The sequence below is a fragment of the Paroedura picta genome, chromosome 2 (genome assembly GCF_049243985.1).
Source record: "Paroedura picta isolate Pp20150507F chromosome 2, Ppicta_v3.0, whole genome shotgun sequence".
In the NCBI taxonomy this organism is placed as follows: domain Eukaryota; kingdom Metazoa; phylum Chordata; class Lepidosauria; order Squamata; family Gekkonidae; genus Paroedura; species Paroedura picta.
Window position 1 is genome coordinate 158,979,766 of NC_135370.1, and position 21,910 is coordinate 159,001,675.

General features: G+C 41.6%; 1 protein-coding gene across 5 annotated transcripts in view; it reads right to left on the bottom strand.

Annotated features, from left to right (window-relative positions):
- Positions 1–21,910, bottom strand: part of TTC7B (tetratricopeptide repeat domain 7B) — a 149,513-nt gene that overhangs the window by 114,444 nt on the left and 13,159 nt on the right. For 3 of the 5 annotated variants that reach the window (XM_077323483.1, XM_077323479.1, XM_077323480.1), the window contains exons 2-4: positions 10,287–10,465; positions 8,181–8,349; positions 3,866–3,996 (exon numbers count right to left, since the gene is read on the bottom strand). In XM_077323483.1, coding sequence (XP_077179598.1) covers positions 3,866–3,996; positions 8,181–8,349; positions 10,287–10,465 — 479 coding nt within the window. Of the gene's footprint in view, positions 1–3,865; positions 3,997–8,180; positions 8,350–10,286; positions 10,466–10,884; positions 11,192–21,910 lie in introns of those variants that run through there. The other 2 variants (XM_077323481.1, XM_077323482.1) reach the window with 2 other exon arrangements.

The window sequence follows — 21,910 nt, forward strand, 5'->3', positions numbered from 1 at the left end:
CATTTTTGTTAGTTTCCGACTTTTTACATTCACCAGAAACACAACACTTTATGATGGAGGCTGGAATACAAGTTTTATTTTGCTCGAAGTCATTTTTATACTTCAAAGCAGTATATACATTTAAAGTGGAGGCCCACAAGAGCAAGCAAAGGTGCTGCACACACCTTGCAATGGCTGTGAAACCAGATTTTTGCAATATGCATTACACACAAAAATTCTATAATTCTTGCTTAAAACTGATAAGTTTGTAACTGGAAGCTGATAGTTTGTAAACTGGATAGTTTATAACATCCAGCTTATAACTGTAAGTTTGCTTTTGTCTGTGGGATGCTCAGACTCATCGTGCACACAGGGATACCATAGTTATTTTCGCCTTCCCACAAACCGGATGAAAAGAATGTACTAAAAGAGCATCGGATAACCCCAAAATCAATTGTTTGAAAAGTTGCAAAAGCCACTACGAGAACTGAGAAAAAGAAAAAATTCAAAGCTACTGTTCAAGAAGATCTTTGGTTCCGTTTTTTAAAAGGCGTTCCCATAAAGCCCATTTTACAGCTTGGGACGATGAAGGACAAAGGACCCAAGCAGGTTCAGAACTTGAATCTACTTAAGAACCCCAAATTCTGTGTTCTAACTTCAGTGATTATCCAACCAGTAATCTGCTCAGGAACATTCGCTTTCATTAGGAACAATGCTTCAACACATTCACAACTGCATTCTCAGTACATTTTCTGATGACAGATTGTTTTTACCATGTGAACTCTAAGGAGTTTTCCCTGGGCATTATTCCAGACGTGCAGTCATAACCTTGACACATTGATAGTCACAGCATTCTAAACAGAAAATGCTGAACCACACATAATGTTAGATTGTTTTTCTCCTGGAGACCGTAAGGAAGTTAACTGCTAACAGCAGATATTCCATTCCAGAAAGAAAAACAACAACAACAACAACAACAACAAGATAACCCACTCTGGCATGCAGATCAGTGATTTGTTAAAATAATGCAGGGAGGTCATGTCATAGCTTTTTAAATTTTTAAACTGTATTCTTCAAGTATAGTCTGCATCAAAGTTGTAGTAGAGCTGGAATGTTCTGGCATACACACACACACACACATTCACAGTGATTTTGAAAATCAAAGCAAAATGCAAATTGTTGGCTACATTTATATGAATGCATTTAAATACTGATCTCATGCTGGAGTCCAGTGAGGACAGATGGGTTCCCAAAATATTCAGCGTAATCCAGAGCCCAAATTGCAACCCTGCCGCCTCTTCACTACTAATTGCTCACTGGGCAGAAGGGGGGCCTCACTGAGAAGGCTCCACTCAGTGCTCAGAGACATATTTATTTATATTTGTATACCGCCCTTCCCTACGGCTCTGTTATTTACAGGTCAAAGTAGACTCATGAACAAAGCATCTGCAGTCCCTTGCCACTATTTTAACATCTAGGATTCACACATCTGGAATTCAAGATTTTCTCTTCTCCCAACCCCACCTGATTGACTGCTGCTGGTAAAGCGGGAGGAGGAGGGGGAAGTCATGACTGTAATACCCTGATTTCTCTATTTGATGTTATGATGGGGAAAGGGAGAATTTAAGCAGCGTAACCGATATTTTCAGTGGCAGTGCCACGCTCAACTGAATTTCATTCTCGTTTTCCAGATATGAAGCCCAAGCCAAGGCAGAGCAGCTTCATTCATTATGAATCCATGGCTGAGTTAGCTTTTAACAAAGATAAGTTGCTTCCTTCTAGGCCTCAGGCCAAAATGTTTCTGCTCACCCAGGCCTTTTACCATGGACCAAGTTATTCTAAGCTATCAGCAATATGTTTTTATGGTCTAATAAGGCTGGACTGGGCTTTTACTGTGAGATTTTAATTGACATCTTTTAATTTTAAAAAAGTTATTCTGTAAGCCTCCTCTGACAGCTGCCCAGAGAGGAGGCATATTTTTTTTTCTAAACAAATAAAGACCATAATAAATCACAGTTTTGCTGTCTTTCATTGCATACTGAATTTTTGAAAACATAAACATAAGCAAGAAGGATTCACCTAAAATCTCCACTGCCTTCTACAAAGTATAAATTGTACCATTTCATAGAGTCACTTCTATATGACTTAGATGAGATGTGCGCCATTCGTGCCTCTTTCAATAAGCTGGTACTGCTTTGCAGTGTTTATACAAATATACATAATTACTTAGAAGGACGATGACACTGAATATCAGACAACCTTCTAAAAAAGACCTGTATGGGGAGGGGCTACAGTTCATGGGCAGAGCATCTGTTGGCATTAGGGATGGGCATTTTGACACATATAAGCCAAACCGTACCTGAATCAATGCTGATTCAGGTATTTTTTCGGCTCATCCAAGCCAAACCATCCATCACCTGCATTCAAATGATCCAAATTAGGGTGACCTAATTACAATTCGGCTATGATTCGGCCTGTTTTATATGCATTCCCCCTCCCCACTTTCTCAGCCAGTACCTGAGGAGATGGCAGAGTGCATCTGCCGAACAGCTGATAATGACTTGTGCACCATCCAATCGCTTTAAATTTCTTCCCAGCTGGGGAGGCATTTAAAGGGAGCGGACAGCGTGATTGTTATTATCAGATGTTAGGAGGCTGCCCGCTCCCTTTAAATGTGCCCCCCCACCTTTGCAGGCAGGTTTTCCTGAAAAGATGGGGGGGCATGCATGTGCAAAACCTGTGAAGCTTTTCAAATTCGCCCAAATCAATTTGGCCAAATCTGAAAAAGTGAAGGGGTAATTCATGCATTTTGGACTTGGCCCAAATCATTTCAGGCCAAATCCGAAATGGCACAAATTTATTGTTGTGTATAGGCCTACTTGGCATGCAGAAGGCACAATCTCCAGTTAAAAGGATCAGGTAGGTGGTGATGTGAAAGACCTATGCCTGAGATCCCGGAGAGCTGCTGCTGGTCTGAACAGACAATACTGAATTTGATGGACCAAGAATTAAGTAGCTCCATGCGTTATTAGGCAGCCTCATGTGTTCAAACAAAAAGGCTTTTTATTCTCATATGTATCTATAACTTGTATACAAATTGAGGACAACCTTCCTATTTTTATTGATGGAACCCTTGGGGGGAAAAGCTAGCCTTCTTTTCAGGTAAACAGGAGTAATTAACATTTCAAGCTATTAAGTAGAACATGTATTTTTTTCAATTACCATCTTTATTCCCATATACAAGAAGCATGTTGCAAATAGTTAAAGAACAAACCCTTTGTCACTTCTATGTTTGGAACTCATGCTTTAATTCTTTACCATTTCCAGTAATTTTTATATTTAAATTCCAACCACCTCTCACTTGTCATTCTGCACCTTGGGGAGATCACACTTTCTAGATATTCAAGTAGAGCTGGGTTCTTGATCCAGCATGCTTTGCCCACTCTTGGTCTCTGTATCTTGGTGCCACCTAATTTGTGGCTTCATCTTTGCATGAAGAAATAAGACTCTTTTGCTGTTTGGTGGATCACACACAGCAGAGGTGCTGAACAACCATCTGGACCCCTTCTAGCTCTAGGATTCTACTTTACAGACTACCACGTGTTTGTAAACACGTGCAAAATAAATATATTTTTTAAAAAAACACTAATGGGTATAATTTCACAGTCTTCATAAAGTTATTTTGTGGATACATTATTGGCAAAGTCACTTTCTGGCATGTTATTATTATTGGCAGTAATATTTAAGGATTTTATACCACTTTTGCTGAGTTCACAGTAAGTTAAAAACTAGATTTTCTATATAATCCTTACAAGTGACAGTGACGTATTAAGACTACTCAGTGATTACATACCACAAGAACATGGACCAGATAGCCCCAGCTTACCCTTTCTATCTCCTGAAGGTACAAAAGAGCTATATCCCCTGCCTTCTCATAACTCGTAATGATTTCTTGTTCACGATCTGCATGGAGGTTACTAGTTGAAGAGGAAATTGGCAACTTTTCTAAACAAAGACCTGCAAAACAAAGACATTTCAGTTTAAGAAAATGCGATACAACGTGAGAACATGCAATACAAGTTGGCATTTTCCCCACAGGCCAAGAATAGTGTGCAAACAGGTTTCATCCTGTAACCTCTTTCTGCTTTGCAATCTTCTTTAGCCATTACACAGATGGTCCTCTCCTGTGGATCCCATTCCGTTGATGCTAAGCGTGTCTACTCAAGCAAGACAGATGTTTTACAAGGAGCTGAAAGGCACCTAGCACAAGAAGAATGTGGTCTACAGTGGAGGACAGTTTCCAGAGTGGAGAAAGATGAGCAGAAGCAGGAAGGAAGTACTGCATCCAAAGTAGCTAATACTGCAATCCTAAGCAGAGTTGCACTTTTCTATCCTCACTGACTGAAATGGAATTAGGAGGATGCAACTTTTCTTAGGGTTGCACTATAATTGTGCAATGGTGTACATGAGTGTTGTCACTAATACAATAGTGTATTCAGAAAGGGAGATCAAGGAGTACATAGACCTTATGTCAATAAAGAGAAGAGCTGCTGTTTGGAATAGTGGTGGTTCAAAATTTTGTAGGTCCCCCCCCACCCTAAAATGTAACTAACGTGTAATTTTATGCAGTGCTTACACATGCGCTTGTCCAGTACTCTTACCTAGCCTAGAGGGAAACAATATAGTTTTGAAGAGAGAAAGCTATACAAGATCCAAATGATTTTTAATACCAGGCATTTATAAGCTACTTCACACTCCTTTCCATTAAGAGCCTATCACGGAATCACTTTGAAATACAAAACAAGGTAAAACTTTCCTAACTTTGTAAGCCATTTCTGTGGGAAATAGTGCGTGCAGCAAAAGGCTGTGGGCCTTTTAAAGCCAGAAGAGCCACAGAACCAGGAGTCACCATCACAGCACTGTTCCAGCTGCCAGGCCAGCAGCTGTCTGGAGACAGAGCACAAGAGCAGAGCATGAAAATTTGCTCTTAACTTAGTGGTATTATGTGACTCACACAGAGCCACATTCAAAATAACTATCAACCAAAAAGGGCCACATGCACTCCAGTTTACCACATGTAAACACACACAATAATATAAGGTACAACTAATATTGTTAAATGAAGGAGGAAAAGGAGGAGGAGGAGGAGATGAAGAGGAGGAGAAGAAGAGGGGGAAGGAGGAGAAGGAGAAGAGGAAGAGGAGTTGGTTCTTATATGCCTCTTTTCTCTACCTGAGGGAGTCTCAAAGTGGCTTATAATCACCTTCTCTTCCTCTTACCACAACAGACACCCTATGAGGTGGGTGAGGCTGAGAGAGCCCTGATATTACTACTCCATCAGAACAGCTTTATCAGAGCTGTGATGAGCCCAAGGTCACCCAGCTTGCTGCATGTGGAAGAGTAGGGAATCAAACCCAGCTCAGCAAATTAGAATCAGTGCTCCTAACCACCACACCAAGCTGGTGTAACTGTAACATCTGAGCATGTAAAGCTATCACTACCTACCACAATGGTACCTGAGCTAGCCCCTGAGTTTTATTACATAGCAATCTCTTATCTGTCTCTCTTGCCCATAATCCTCCATACAATAAAACCCTTGTCATTTATTAGAGCCAGGGGCTTTGTGTGTGTGTGTGTGCATTCTAATGAAAGGCTAATCAGTGGTCAACTCAGCCAGACAAAAATGCATCAGCATTAAATCCAACCTGAGCAACCTTCTTGAGGATGCTGCTGTTCCCTGCAACCTGTTTCCAGACCTTCCGGGGGCCAGGGGGGTTAAATTATATTTCAAGAAATTCTGTTTTCCTCAGACTCATTCCTCTCTGATATGGGACAATTCTGGGCACTCTTACCATGGTAGGCAGAAAAAAACCCTCTTTGCCTCTAAATGCAAAACTACATAAGTCATACAATTACCGGAAAGTTATTAGTCTCCTCTTAGGTTCATTTTAGAAATGGTTTAGAATCCAGTTTAAATGCTGCCACTGGGACTGCGTCCTGGAGAGAAGCAAACCACATACGACGTTTGGTCACTCTTCCATACAAGAGACACAATTCCTAACACTAGAGCAGGCAGCCGGGCATTAAGAAATCCTCTATTCCAGTGCACACATTCTTAAAAAATAAATTACAGGCCCAGCTTTTATGCGATGCTTGCATAGTGCAGAAAAACAGCCGGACATTGAGGTCACACTGCCACCTAGAGAAGCTGAACTGGCACTACATGATTTCACAGATAAATACAGGAAAGGCAAATCTATTTCTGTCCTTGTTGGCTTTGCATGTGCCGTGCAGTCCGTCACAAAAAAAACTAACAGGTCAAAAAGATCTGATGCTTTCAGAAAAGGGAGCATCAAGGTAAGCTCCAGAAAATATATCATCATACCTGATATCAGTCATTGGCATATCTATTAGAAATGGGGTACACCAGTGCGGGGAGGGGGTCATCAAGTTTTCCTTTGAATAACTTCTTCTGAATAATTTATTTATTATATTTATATCCCGCCCTCCCCGAAGACTCAGGGAAGTTCACATAGTGGAAAGTACCTAAAGCTATATCCCCCACTCCACATGTTGCTAGGTTTCATTCCACGTAGAAACAGAACGCAGACAAGGAACAGCATCAGAAATAAAGCTTAATGCCACTGAAGAAACAAATTATTGAATAAAAGGTTTAAAAAACAGCCTGGATCAGATCTTTTTGCGATCTTTTCTAAAATGTCACCTCCATTTTGGGCCTTCATAAGGGAGTTGCATGCTATTCTGGTACTAAAGAAACATTTGATCAGCTACAGCGTGACGTAGTGGCTGATTCCCCACTCTTCCACATGCAGCCAACTGAGTGACCTTGGGCTCGTCACTGCCCTGATAGTGCAATGCAGTTCTGACCAAGCTGTCTCTCTCAAAGTTCTCTCAGCTCCATCTACCTCACAGGGTGTCTGTTGTGGGGAGAGGAAGGGAAGGCAGCCATATGCCACTTTGAGACTCCTTCAGGCAGTGAAAAGCAGGGGATAAAAACCAACTCTTCTTCTACATACTGGTTTTTATGTTCCCCTTTCCAGATGGCTCAGGTGCCACCTGGAAAGGAGAACACTCCACCCAGCACCACTTACATAGCCTAATCAGTTCTTCAACACATTCTGCACAAAACACAGGCAAGTTTTTGAGAACATGACCTTTTCCCCTCTCTTCCCTCTTTTTTTAAAATCCAGCATAGGGAAGAGAGCCCTTGAAAGCATGCATTTTGATATTGTAGCTGGCCCTAACAGAATGTAACACATGGTCTCTGCTTCAATGCTTTTTTCTTGAGTATACAACAAAACCACAAGACTCGTTTGCAAACTGTTTAACCAATCTAGAAGGACACCCTCCAAGCACACACAACCGAAGCCAGTCTTTACCACATGCACCACAAATTGCCAGAGCTATGATTATGATTGTGCATTACAGAAATAAACAGCAATAATCCCATAATCCTCAAGGTCTTCAAAATAGCAAACCAGGAAACATTCTAGAATGTCACTGAAATATTTCGCAAGTTAAAACAGGCATCTACTGTTTGTCAGATACTAATGATCTCCACAAATGAAGCGTTTATAAATTACTGGGCGGATGATTTGAACAAAAGAATGATTTGTTTCAGCTACCCCCCCTAGTGAGGGGGAGCTCACTACCTCCTTAGGCAGTCAATTCCACTGCTGAACTACTCTTATTGTGATTTCCGCCCCCCCCCCCCCGGATATCAAGCCAGTATCCAGCAAGGAACTAACGGTAGTGATTTCTAGCAAAGAGAATTAAGATTAAATTGAAGATGATATAGATATCTACATATCCCAAGAAAACATATATGCACGGAACCCAAGTTGGGAAACTCTGAGCCATTCAGCCAGTATGGTGTCGAGATTAGAACATTTCACAGGGGAGACCCAAGCTGGAATCCTCATTTTGCTAGAAAAATAATAGAGGCCGAGGTCTGAACCCTGCTGGGTGACCAGCCGCCATCTAACCCACCTCACAGGACAGAACGGTGTAAACCACTTTGGGTCCCCATCAGGGAGAAAGACGGGGGTATAAGGCAGGAAATAAATTGCCACACTTCTGCTATTAAGAAAATCTAGCGGGAACAAATTCCAATTTGGTCAGCTGGGTAATATGAATTCTTTGACAGGATGCAACTGCAAGCACACTGACAGCCACGTTACCTTTGGTAGAATATGCTTCAGCAATCATCCTCAGCCGATAAGGAGGTACAGCAACAAGCTGTAAGTCATCGATGCTCACTCTTGCGTAGATGTTTGCAGCTTCCTTGTAATCGCCTTCTACATAGTTTAATTTGGCCATTACTAAGTTGGCTTCTTGTAAGAACTCTGGCTAGAAGGAAAAAGGGAAATTACAGATATTTTATCTGAGAGCTCATTCATGCAACACCTGAGAACTCAACCCTCTATTTAGCTCTTTTTCCATTCTTTTTTTTCTCATGTCAGATCAGAATTGGCAAAGAGCTTTGGGCTACAAGAATGATGAATGCAGTTGGAAATCAGAGAAACAATGAAGCTTGCTGAATATTCTTCAGTCATTTTTATCCCCGCAGAGCCACAATTAAAAAAAAAAACTATCCTAAGCTGAACAAAATAGCATATGGGAACTAAAAAATATCAAGAAAGACAGCAGGGAGTTTGAAATCAACAGCTGTCCCCTAAGGAACAGGTGCTGTTTTTTTTTTAATAACTCCTCATCACCACCTGAGGAGCAAAGCAGCAGGGACAGCATCAGACCACTGGCAGGAAGTTCTTAAACACCCCCACCCCCAAACACACACAATCTTGCAATGCTTGCCAGAAAGAAGCAGCCAGAAGCTGAGAGGTTAGTATTTGGTCCTGTAGGAATAAACAGAGATATCCAGAGGTCTGTGAAAGGCAAACACTTCCAGACACTGTCAGAGAGGAGCCAGGACTCAGCAGTAGAGAAACTTCTTTGCATATAGAAGGGCCTAGGTTCAACTCCCGGAATCTCAAGTTATTAGGATCAGGCAGCAGGTGGTGTGAGATGTTTCTACTTGACATCCTCAAGAGCTACTGCAGGGCTAACTAGACAATACGGACGTTGTCAGAACAATTGTCTGACTCATCTTAAGGAAGTATTCATACATCTTCACTGGCACAGCTACATCCAGGGAAAAGATATCTGGGTAGCAACGTAACCCCCCCTCCCCCCAATTGAAAACAGTTACTTTGCAAACTTTAAAATGCCCAAATGAGGGGGAAAGAAAGGGTACATCTGTTCTTGAGAAGCAATGACATACAGCGTTCATACAGGGCCATTTTCATTCATTTATTAACATGTGAGGACATATATTTACCCTTTTCCCTCAACTTTTTTTTTAGTTAGTGGTAGGTTTACCCCCACATAGACACACTCCACTTTTTTTCCTTTCTCTGTTTTTCAAACCTTTGTTACACGATGCAAAGGAAATAGCTGGGGTGCAACAGATACCCGAGAACTCCCCATACTGGAGCTGATGAAACCCTGCTTCAAAACCGTGTTCAGCCCTAAAACACACTGAACCATTTCTGAGTCTAATCTGTGTCGCTGAGTCCATGTGAGGACAAGTATAGACCAAGAGGGAAATCATGTAATCATTCTGACCTTCTTGGGGAGAAAGTGGCATAAAACAAACATTGCACAGCGGGGAAAATTTGTCCTGGAAGACGGGAAAGGGGCGCACTATTGGGGTGGAAAATAAATCTGTTCTGTATCCCAGCTCCTTTCTGCATAGTCCGGCATGAATTCTGTTTCTTGGCCACACAAGAGATTGCTAGCATACTAAGCAAGAAAGCTTATCTATAATGTTTAATGCATGACAACTGAAGACCAAATATTTACACAACATTTTTTGAAAGCAAGATTAAGTCTTATTTTGTTTCACATATTTTACAGTTCAACACAGGAAGAGGGGGACAGGAATCAAACAAGCCAACAACAAACTTATGGCACCATGGCTTGGACCCAAGTATTGGGTCGGCTGAGCTCCACTAAGAGAACTTTTTATCTTCTCCCTCCAACGCAGCCCACTGAGCTACCAAGAAATTGTGCCCACAGGGGATAGAGCTCCTTGCCTGGGGAGTGGGGGAGTGAAAGTCTGTAATGCCAGGAAAAAAATCATAAAAATTGTCCCCTTTTCTGCTGGAGAAAGTGACGTGTGTCAGTGAAAGATGACCTCTGGAGTCAACACCATGTATTTATTCAAGTTTTAAATGAATCTAAATGAACAATTCGCTTTCATCTATTTCTTTTAAAGAAGCAATTACCTTTAGATTTCCTCGGTCAAGAGCTGCAGTGAGATGCTTCCTGACTTCAATTAACTTTGGCTTCCTGACTTCAATTAACTTTGGCCGGGGTCCACAGGGACTAGCACCCTGCTTAAGAGGATTTTCCTTCAGGAAAAGTTCTAGCTTGGATTCTCCAAGAAGGAGTTCTGCCATGTCATCTATTAAGGTGAAGAAAATCATTATGTAGACAGTTTGCACAGGGGACAGATGGTACATAAGACTATACCCCCCCCCCTCAAAAAATGACAATCGTACTAAAAGCAAAACCAGCTCAGGCTGCTGGAACATCATAGTGCAGATGTTTTTATTTGACTGGGCTATGTCTGTGCATTCGTTTGGTAAGACAATTTGAATTCCCGTGCAGGGAGGAAAATGGAGTGTTCATGCCTAAATACATATATACATAGTCATGTGGGTGATGACTTTCAGCAGAGTTAGTACATTTCCATAGTTTCACCATAGGGCAGAAGATCAGGACACCGCTCCTCCACTGACCTGCCTTGGCTGCGGCAGCCTGGCCACCTCCAGAGACGTCAGCCCATCCTCTACCAGGGCTACAGGCTTGCCCACTACGTACCTCGATGTCCAGCTGCCTTGCCCTCGCTCCAGCCTCCTGCGCCATGCCTCCAGAGCCATGCACCAGCCTTGCCCACCTCCGCCCGCCTAGCCCCAGCTGCCAGCCACAACTTCAGGTAGGGCTGAAGCCCACTACTTCATCGGGGCCCTCCACTAGCACCCGTTGCATTCCTGGATGCAACCAACTATTTTCATAGTAATAATAATAAAAAAACTGCTTCTGGTCTGTTTGTGATTCCTGCCCCTTGGCCGTCCCCTGTCTAAAAGGACTCCTGGGCCGCTGCTCTTGCAGCTTGAATTCCAGATAGCCTTGCTTGCAAATACATGCTTAGGGGAGGGGGATTCTGTCCTTCTGTCCTTCACAATTCAAAGCCACATCTTTTCCCTCCTTCCAAGTCAAAATGCAGGTTTTCCCAGCAGAGGGCAATGCAGCTCTGTGTCACGCCAAGGCAAGAAACTTTCAATTGCCACAGATTATATTCGTCATTGAACATATTTGCACCAGGATGCAGAAATCACGCACACATAGGCATGTGCTTCTTAAATTAATGATACAGGTGCATTCTGTGCCACCAGCATTATAACGAACTACACCTAATGTAAAAGTTGAAGTCCTAGAAAGACAGGAAGAATCACGAATCATTTTGACTGACACTGATTCAACCGTCACCCGGCACATAATTTTAGATAACTGTCTTCAACACCACCACAGTTGACAGACATTTTGAGCACCCCAGGGTACCCTACGAATGTTCCCTTAATGAAAACTGTAATAGCAAAAAAGATTTATGCCTATGTCTACTTGCTAGGAATCTGGGAGAGGAACTTTCAGCATACCCCTGTCTGACTTGTAGGTAAACAAAGCTATAAATCTATCTCTCATTAAGTGTTTTCATCAGAGCCCTGAGACTGTCTGCTGTGCGACAATTACGGAAGTAATGAGAAGGGCTGCGTATCTCTAGACCGCTGAGGCAGGCAGCGGTCTCTTTAAATTCGGCCACCCTTACTTGCTCTCTCTGGACCAAAAGGAATATTTATTATTCTGAACATTCATTTGACTCAGGTTTGAAATCCAGGCATTTTTAACCGGCAGGCAGGAACAGTGCTCTCGAAAGGAGATACAAATCTGCAGGCAAATTAAGGGTACTGACAGCGTTAAGCCACTCTGGCATTATCTCTGGCACTTGGGACCAAATTAAATTTTACAGCACAGCACCAAGTAATTTTAGAACAAGCGTTACTTCGCCTTGCAAAGCATCTTGGACAGGGAAGCGTAACCCTCTCAAGCCAGCCCATTTTTCCTGGCCCCATCCAACTTGCAGGCCTGTGTTTACCACACAAAGGCTGAAAGCTTGTCAGGACAAACCACCACCACCAAAAAAAAAAGCTAAGGTTAAGGGGGTAACAGGGAAAGACTGGCAAGAACAAAGTACTTCCCCCCACCACCAACCCAGATCACCCCTTCCCAAGGATGTTTTACAACAGGCGTAGTCATGTTCATGGACTACAATTCCCATGAGCCCCTGCCAGCGTTTGCTGGCAGGGGCTCATGGGAATTGTAGTCCATGAACATCTGGAGGACCACAGGTTGACTACCCCTGTTTTACAACACAACGGCTGCCTTCCAGCTAATGTTACATGTAGCCATGTCATCAAGTCAGGTTTGGCTCTTAAACTGTTTTGAGGCAACATTTTCATTTCAAGATCCAAGGCAATGATTTGCCTCAGCAAGGGCTCTCAAACACTGTCATTAAATTTAAAGAGGTCTTTTTCCTAGGTAGTGCACAGACAGTACATTATAGTGGAGCCAGAACGATACAGCTGCCTTTGACTGTGATAAGTGCATTTCCTTCCCCTTTTTTTTTGTGACCCACCACATCATCTGGTCAAACCCAGGAGAAAGCTAGAAGAAGCATCAGAAGCGTGGCAAAAACTCCTGCAATATGCCTGTGAGAATCAACATCGCTGTGATACCTTTTATGAGAAATGCATCTGCTTCTTTAATGGTTTTGGGCATACATCTGTCATTTTAAAGTATAATGTGGCCTTTTATGCACTGGTGTTTTCCCACACTTTCACAGTACATATCCATTGGGGGCGCATGTGTTTTTTTTCTGCATTGCTTTCACCATGGACCTCTGTTGGATTTTATTTTTCACTCTGCATTGATTTTCCTCCATTCAGCACTCAGTTCCCTTTCCGGTCACTGTTTCTCTGGGTTTTCTAAGAATTCTAAGCCAGCTTGGTATAGAGAGCCAGCCTGGTGTCGTGGTTAGGAGTGCAGACTTCTAATCTGGTGATTCCACGCTCCTCCACATGCGGCCAGCTGGGTGACCTTGGGCTCGCCACAGCCCTGATAAAGCTATTCTGACTGAGCAGTAATATTAGGGCTCCTTCAGAGAAGAGCGGCACATAAGAACCAACTCTTCTTTCGTGCCAGTTTTCCCTCTTGCAATGCTCCCAAGGAAAAGTTAATTCAAAAGCAAAAACACTCCGCCAGATTTCAACCCCTCCCTTTTCCCACCCCTCAACAGCCATTCCTCTATCACCCACATCAAGGTCACAGCTCCCACTCTGTACCTTCTGCCATTCCCCCTCCCTTCACCAGTAATAAAGCTTCGCTGTTGCATATCTATTTAATTTTTTAAAATATAAACAGGATTACTCTAATAATACTGCTCTTTTTCACTAAACCTGGATAGCTGGGGGGGAAATAATGACAGGGAAAGTTGAACATTATTGTGCGTATATGTGTGAGTGCTGTTTAAAGTTAAAGAAGATGCATGTCTAAGATGCATGTCTCAGGAGGAGATGCCATATTCAGTTGGGAAGGCCTGTTTCTTCCAGCCCTTGGGACAGAATGAGTGAGAGACAGAGAGACAGTGTAGGGGCCAGGTTGAGCAGTGCTGGAAGAGAGTTGCAAACTTCCAAGCCTGCTCAAAGAAAGAGGCATTACCCAGCCGAATACAGCATCTCCTCCTGGGTGCACACATCTTTTAAAACTTTAAACAGCATGCTCACACATATGTTTAAAACATTCCCTGTCACTAATCTTCCCCCCAGCAATCCAAGTTCCACAGAAAAGGGAGTATTACTAGACTTATTCCTATTCTTAAAAAATAACACCATAAATTGATGATGGAAAAAGTAAGCCATTGTACAGTAAACTTGATGAAGGGGTGAAGGAACCACTAACGTTCTGCTAATATAACTACCAGAGGGTAAATGCAGCATGAAGAATTTTTACTTCCTATTTCAAAACTCATGCCCAGTGCAAAACTGACCAATAAGGACAGGCCATTTATGCCACAGCAAAACAACAAACAAAACACCCCCCCCCCAAAAAAAAACAGTGCTGTAACACCATCTGGCTTTTCTCATTGATATACAGAATGTATATTCCAAGATTCCCAAGAGAAAATCAAAGCGGGAAAAACATGCAGAGTGCAGATGCAGGATTCAGGGTAAATTAATACCGCCTCAAACTCAGTGATCATCGAAAGGAAACTGTGTGTGCAGAAAAGGCCTATATATGAGTGCATGCAGCCTTTTAAAAACCAGTGTGAAGTCTCCCTTAAGAACAGAACTTTTAAAAGAGAAGCAGCTTGTAAACTAGAATAATCAACCTCCTCTGGATTTCAGGCCAAGTAAGCAGTTGCAACAAGGACCCAGAAAAAGAAAGTGAACATGCTTGTCCCCTGGTGGAAAACGTATTCTTGGCATCATGTGCAAGCTATGTAAGCACTAATGGATAAGCCAGTTCTGTTGCTCCACAGAAACAGGGAAGAAAATGAGGCCACACCAGTATGCAGGAGAATACAAGGGGAAACAAGGTACAGGGGAGAGCAGTTTGACCTTTTCAATCCCATTTCATATTAGCAAGGAGCTTAAAACATTGGCTGTCAAAAGGTGGGGCTGGGCAGCTGACTACCCAGGCCAAGACTGTTTCCAGGCATGGCTTGTCTGGTCCTCCTTCTTGTTCTCTCTTTCATTTAGTGTGGAGCAAATAAAAACCTAATGTCCCATTTAAAAGTGCTGGGAGAGTATCCATTTGAACACTCCATCCATAACCACTACAAGGAAGGGGCGGAGCTAAGCTCTGCTTTCAAAATGGCACGGGGTACCTCACTGCTACATTCCATCCCCTCCTCCTTCTTAGCGCTTCAAAGTGCTTTTATTCCTTCCTCAGATCATTGTGGACTTATAGTGCAACTCAGTAAGGAAGGGAAAGGGGTGATTCCAGGCCACCGTGAAACTGCCAAATATCACTGACTTGTCTGTGCTTTTGCACAGGTCCAATGACGAAAAAGGTGTAGAGGCAGCACAGAGACACATGTGGGCAGATGCTGCTCCTTTCCCGTACTAGAATAATAGCATAATGGTTGTTGTTGCTGGATACCGATGCTGATTTTAAGTGCTTTCAAAATGTTTAAATTGTTTTAGCCCATTATTGTTACTGAATGTAATGATGTTACACCGCCCTGAACCGGATAGCTGGGAGGGTGGTCTATAAATCAATCAAACAAACAAGCAAATAAATATTCAATTTAAAGAGATAAATAAAAATAAACAAATCTCTTATACTGAGTACTTTAGAAATGCCAAATTTTCTTTTATCTTGGATGCATTAAAAACAATTAAAGATTTTATTCTTAGTCTGGCAGATGAAGATGCTGGCTTAATGCTACAGAATATGTTAAGAAAACTTCATGTTACTACTTGCAAAGTTTGAGTGCCTGCCTGTTCACTATAGCGAGCAGAAAAATAAAACCCCAAATTAACACTTGTGGCATTCCCCCCCCCCCCTTCATGAATTGAAAATCCTTGATGCTGTGCCCTAATAAAGCTGTCATCAAGGACAAGTTACCTTCTCTGGCTCTGCTCATTCGGAAGAGCAACAAAAAAAGTATTAACTGGAAGATGTTCACTCCTAGAACAGCAGTAAATTGTTACTGATAAGGAGAAAATTAAAACAAACTCAGCAATAGTAGAAGAAAAACAAGATATAGACAGTAACACAGTAAAGATTTATCAGCAGAGAGGAAAAGATAAAGGAAACAACACTGGTTGCCTCTCCCCAAGTCTTCTGGATAGGTATGGCAGGCATGCGAATAAGTAATTTGGACCAGGGCCCCAGTGGAAAGAAATTACCCCATCAGTACTTGCAGTTCTGATGAATATCATCCCATTGGGGGGGGGGGGAGATCACTGGAACCAAGAAAGAATGTTTAAAGCTACCATTAATAAGAAATAAGACAACATAAAACAGACTATTTACAATATTAGTTTCAAAGAGATTCATATATTTCAAAGAATACACAGAATATTATGGCACGAACTAGGGAAGAAAAGAAAGAATTCTGATGCTTAATTCATAAGCACTAGATGGCATTAAGATAAAAATAAATGCCAATTAATATCAATACGTGTACAATTCTTTAAAAAAAACCCAAAACAGTTCCTCCTTATGTTCCTCTTACTTTAACAGCAGGCTCTGAGGCTGTTTAGCCAAGCTGATATTTCCATGCATGGGGAAGAAATAATGTCTGAACAGCAGGTGGGACCAAACCAGCAAGGGAGGTTAAAACGTTGTTTAACAGGATTAAAAACTGGCTCACTGATCTGAGATACAATTCCCAGATCTTTGCTAGTTTTGGAAGAAGCCATAAGCTCAGTCACACAGCACACACCGAATATAAAGTCTCCAGTGTGATTTCTGGCATTCTTCAGTTACAAGTAGATCACAGTGCTGAGAGAGAAACGTCTACCTGAGATCACAGACAACCACTGGCAAGGAGCAAGGTTTGGGGCGAGAAGGAGCAACACAAGGCACAGCATATAAGATGTCATTTCAGAATTTTATCCCAATTGCAGAAGCACATGACGTTTTGATGCCTCATCCCCATAACCATAAGATATCATCAACTAAATAAGTGACTTCTTCGCTGCTCTTTAAGAGGACCTCTAAAATGGCCTCCTCAGAGCCAACTCTAATCAAAGATAACTGGCAGCTTCTCATTCTAGCGTGACTTCCAAGCTGCATTTACACCACTGGAAAATTAAACAGGACAAGGGGGCTGATTTTGTTCTGCTCAAGGTCAGGGATGGACCCTAAGATGAAAGGACTTCTGGATGAGAAACTGCTTTGCTGATGCTTTCAGAATGAGTTCTGCACTGAAAAATTTTGTCTTTTAGCATAACTTATTTATTTTATTTATATTAGTTTTTATTAAACGCCACTCACGGACCCTGCTGGCTCATGGCGGTTTACAATAAAATCCTTAAAACAAATAAAATTACAACAATGATGGTGGCACAGTCCAATTCTATAATTTCCCCCCCCCACCCACTCTGATGAATAGGAGAGTGAAATAATATTTTTTTTCTTAATTATTGTTCTGTAAAGAGAACTTTAGCGTACCAGATTGTTTTGTAAAAGAAGAAAACTTATTCCTGTTCTTGATTGTATTTTGAAATATTACCAAGGCTGATATGTTCTATTCTCAAGGCCAAAGATAATTGTTTATATCATGCCATTGTTTATGTTACCAGAGGATTGAGAAAGAATGGGAAATTGCCTTTTGTAACCTTTTTCCGGTGGCTTAGCATAATGGCAAAGGGTGGTCCTGTGGGATATGCAAGGGGGTTATTGGTTTCACCTGAAAAGCATCATCTTTCCCTGCCTTCAGTGAAATATTATAAAGTCTCAGGTAATCCTTTGTTCAACACAGAGGCTTTTCTGGGACAACAACCCCCCCCCCCCCGGTGTCATTTTGTTCTTCTTCAGCTGAATAAAATTTAGAAAAGGTTTTCCAATCTAGTGGTCACTCTGTTTGAGTGCTGCACACTAGGCAAACGATTCCAAAATGCCCAGACCAGGCCCTGGGCTATCAATACCACGCCCAGTAACAGCAACACAACATCACCCTCGAGAAAGGTAGTCCCTTGCCCAGATGTCCGGCACATGGGGCTTCTGCAGAGAGGGACTCAATCCAGGGAGGGACTCAATCTTCCTTAGCCCTACCTCAACCAAATGCCTGTTGGAAGAGCTCCATCTTACAGGCCCAGCAGAACTGTGCCAGCTCCGTCAGGGCCCTCGGCTCTTCTGGGAGCTCATTCCACCACACTGGGGCCAGGGCTGAAAAAGCTCCTAGGTAAGTTTAAAAACTTAATTTTTTTATATAATTGATACTCTGCTTTTAGTTTATAGTTCTGATTTTATTTTATTATTTTATTTGGCTCATGTCCCTTTTTAATGGGCTCTTATCTTTGCTTGTAAGACACCCGATGGAAGGTTTGCTTTCTCGTTCCTTCCCCCTGCAGGGAAGTGGCAGGCTCTTTTTAGAAGCATTACCAAATTCAAGTCCAGTAGCACCTTTAAGACCAGCAAGGTTTTATTCATGGTATAAGCTTTCACGTGCAGGCACACTTCCTCAGATACACTGAAATGGAAGCAGCAAGTCCATACATATAGGTAGCCGAGGGTGAACAGCAAATTAGCAATAAAGTTGTTTGACAGACGCAAGGACTAAACTGGAATAACAAGCTTAGCTCATATGGTCTTCATTTGTTTGGGTTTAATTTTGGCGGAAACACAGTGAAGGAAATAAATATATCAAAATTGGAGATCAATGGCCAAATGTGCCCTACTTAACTGTGGAATGCAATCACACTCCATCTGTCTCCTCTCAAGCATATTGGCAATCTTTGTTGTCGTTGTCAGCCATTCAGTCGTGTCCCACTCCTGGTGATCCCATGGCACAGCTGCTGCCACAATCCTGCACCCCTCCCTCAGCCATGCAATGTTCTGACCAGTGCCCACCCTGATCGTGTCCAATCTTACAGCATCCTATTCTTTGAGGTGGGGTGACTGACTTTAGTGTCTGCCCCTGATTAGTTCTGGTTACATTCAGTTCTGGAGACTGTGGGGAAGAAGGTGCTTATTTCGTATTTAGTAGTATTTTTGTAATCTTAATTGGTTTTTATCCTTGCTTGGAACATTCTCGGCAGATGGCTCGCTTTCTCCTTCCTCCTCCCTGCTTGAGTGCACAGGAGAGTGGCAAGCTGATTAACAAGCCTCACCATTCGTCTCTGTTCAACTCCTGTTATTTTCTGTTTTCTTTCGAGGGCCTGTTAGGCCTGGCTACACTCAGAAGTGGAAAGAAGAATGAGAAGGAGGCATCTATTTAATATCTCCTTAGGAAGTAGGGAGTGTTCACTGGATGTTTGAGGTTTAATCCCTTGAGTTTATTATTTGATTTTAAATATAGCCAGAGCTGATATGAGTCACAAGAGAGAGTGCCCCATTGCTTACTACGTAGGGAATTGTGTATGATCTGTGTTTTTATATGTTTTATCGTATGGTTTTAATTGTTTTTTTATATCTTTCTTGTAACTTGCCTCAGGCCTCCGGGGAGAGCCGAGCAATAAATCCAATAAATAAATAAATTGAAGGCAGCAATCCTTCAGTTAGTAAAATGAGTAAATTCCAATCTGGATTTCTTAATTAATGTGAAGATATCAAATAATTTCCTTTTACTACAGAATCTGGAGGAAGGTAACATCCATTCGCTCTGTGCTCAGAAAGCTTCTGAATTTCTTAATGATTCTAATATAAACCCCCAAGAGAAGAGGGAGGAAACTGCATCAGAGAATTACTATCTGCTTGCAACACAATGTTGGTTGTTGGGACTCTAAAAAAAATTAAGTTATGAGAAGCTTGACTTCTTGACCTCTTGTGTCCAATGTTATATGGATAGTAATAAGTTTTAAAGAATTAGCCCCCAGGAAGATGATGCACAAAGAAATCCAGAGTTGACTGGAGCTGAGAAATGTAGTATAAACAAGACAAGGGGGATTAATCCTTTTATACCTGACCACTATAGCATTGTGTTGAATGTTTATCCTCCTCAAGGGCATATCATCAACTGGCACAGTAAATGCCAGTGAAAAGCTTTTAAGTGTACTGCTAAATAGGCACTCCATGACAACTGATTTGTGACATATTAATAGAATCTTAGGCCATACCAAAATGGTTAAATTAGTTCTCTTTTTCACAGTACTAGGCTTCCATCACTGATACTAGCAAAGCAAGACTTGCTAAAGAAATATGACATTGTTGTACAAAAACAAAGGTATTAAAAGAACCTCATTGTTGCCCTATGAGTACTGTTCACTTAGTCCATCAAAATCTTAAGTCCCTTAAAACAAAGTGCTAACAAGTTATAAGAGAATTTAATTGATTTTACATCATCTCCTAGGAAAGCTGTAAAGAAAACTACCAGTACCGACAGCTAAACCTTCTAAGGATACGATCTTTCTACAACATTTAAAATGAATTTTCTGCGTAATTTGAAAACAGATGAAGCAGAAGCAGGATTGCTAGCCTCTTTTAAAGGACTGCCAGAAGTAGACCAAAATAAGATTGTCAATAGGTTATAAAAATCACATCTCATTCTAGCAAATATTATAAAGGGTCATTAAAAAAACGATTATGAAAAGATGAGTCAATCCCCTTTGGGAAATCAAGCTCCAATCTCAAATCTTCTGAGATGGATGCTGTAGAAAAATATAGTTAGAAAAGTTCTACAGGGGAATGTTCCATCCATTAAACTGGATAAGTTAAAATGACTTTCTGATAGCACCAAAAGGCATTTTGTCATGGAACATAGCTGGTTGGTACGCAAAACCTCAACTCCTGAGATGAAGAAATTTTAAACTACTTTTGATATTATATTATTATAGAAGAAGAAGATAGAAGATGTGGACATTAGATAATATACCCCTTCAAGGATTTAAGACCTTTATGTTAGTGGCAACTAGGAGAAAAAAAGTTGGAAGACTGAGAGGTAGCGTACTGGGGATGGCATATGCGGTAGGCCAGATGCTACCTCTCTAGAAGTTCTAAAACAGGGGTAGTCAACCTGTGGTCCTCCAGATGTCCATGGACTACAATTCCCATGAGCCTCTGCCAGCAAATGCTGGCAGGATTTTGCAGGGGATTTCACATATAATAATCTAAATAATCTAAATAATAGATTATTTTGTGGTATCAACATCTATGCTACATTAGAAATCTGAGTTGAAGATCCTCAACATAGAGATGATCTTCCACATTGCCTTGCTATTGAATTACTATGTCGCATGTATCATAAAGATCACTGTGATCTCAATCTCTCTTTTCCTCTCAGCTACTATGTATTTCCCATTTTCAATCAGTCTTTCTGCTAACCCTCCAAACCAAATCTCTTTGTGTACCCACTAAAAGGACCCTTTTATCTCTTCACTACCAGTGACTAATTTCTTCCACCAAATTGCTCATTTAAGTTCTCCCTGATTCTCTGTGTGCAGGTTATCTGCACTATTCTAATTATTCATCAGGGCATATTGCAGTACAAACTTGTATCTTACCCTCACAAGCAACAGTGGGGTGAGTCAGGGGGAAAAAAAACAACTTTCCCCAAGACTTGATAGCCAAACTCAGCAGTCTGGCTGGAGCCATTTCACACTATACACAAGATCAAACCCAACCATGTCACCAATTACACATTCAGCAGGAAGTTGCAGCTAATTAGAGCTTCCTGACAAACAAAACCTGAACAATATACATTTTACATTTTAGGTGTACTCTCAAAGCATGTCGTGCATGAATCTCAAAAATGCTGAATGGGAAAGGGCCTTTACGTTTCTGTCCTTTCACAGCACATGTCAACCCCAATATTTGTTCGATATTTTCCATTTACCTGATGCCCTGTATAAATCTATCATGTGGTCTCAATCTGGAATACTGTATACAGTTCTGATCTCCACACCTCAAAGAAAAGACATTGTGGCCTTGGAAAAGGTGTCAAAAAGGGCAACTAAGATAAGTAAGGGATGGAACGCCTTCCCTGTGAAGAAAGGTTAAAGAGGTTTAGGCCTCCTTATCTTGGAAAAACGGTGATTGAGGGATAACATGATAGAGGTTTACATAAGTATGCATGGGATAGAGAAGGTAAAGAAAGAAATACTCCCTCCTCTCCACAGAC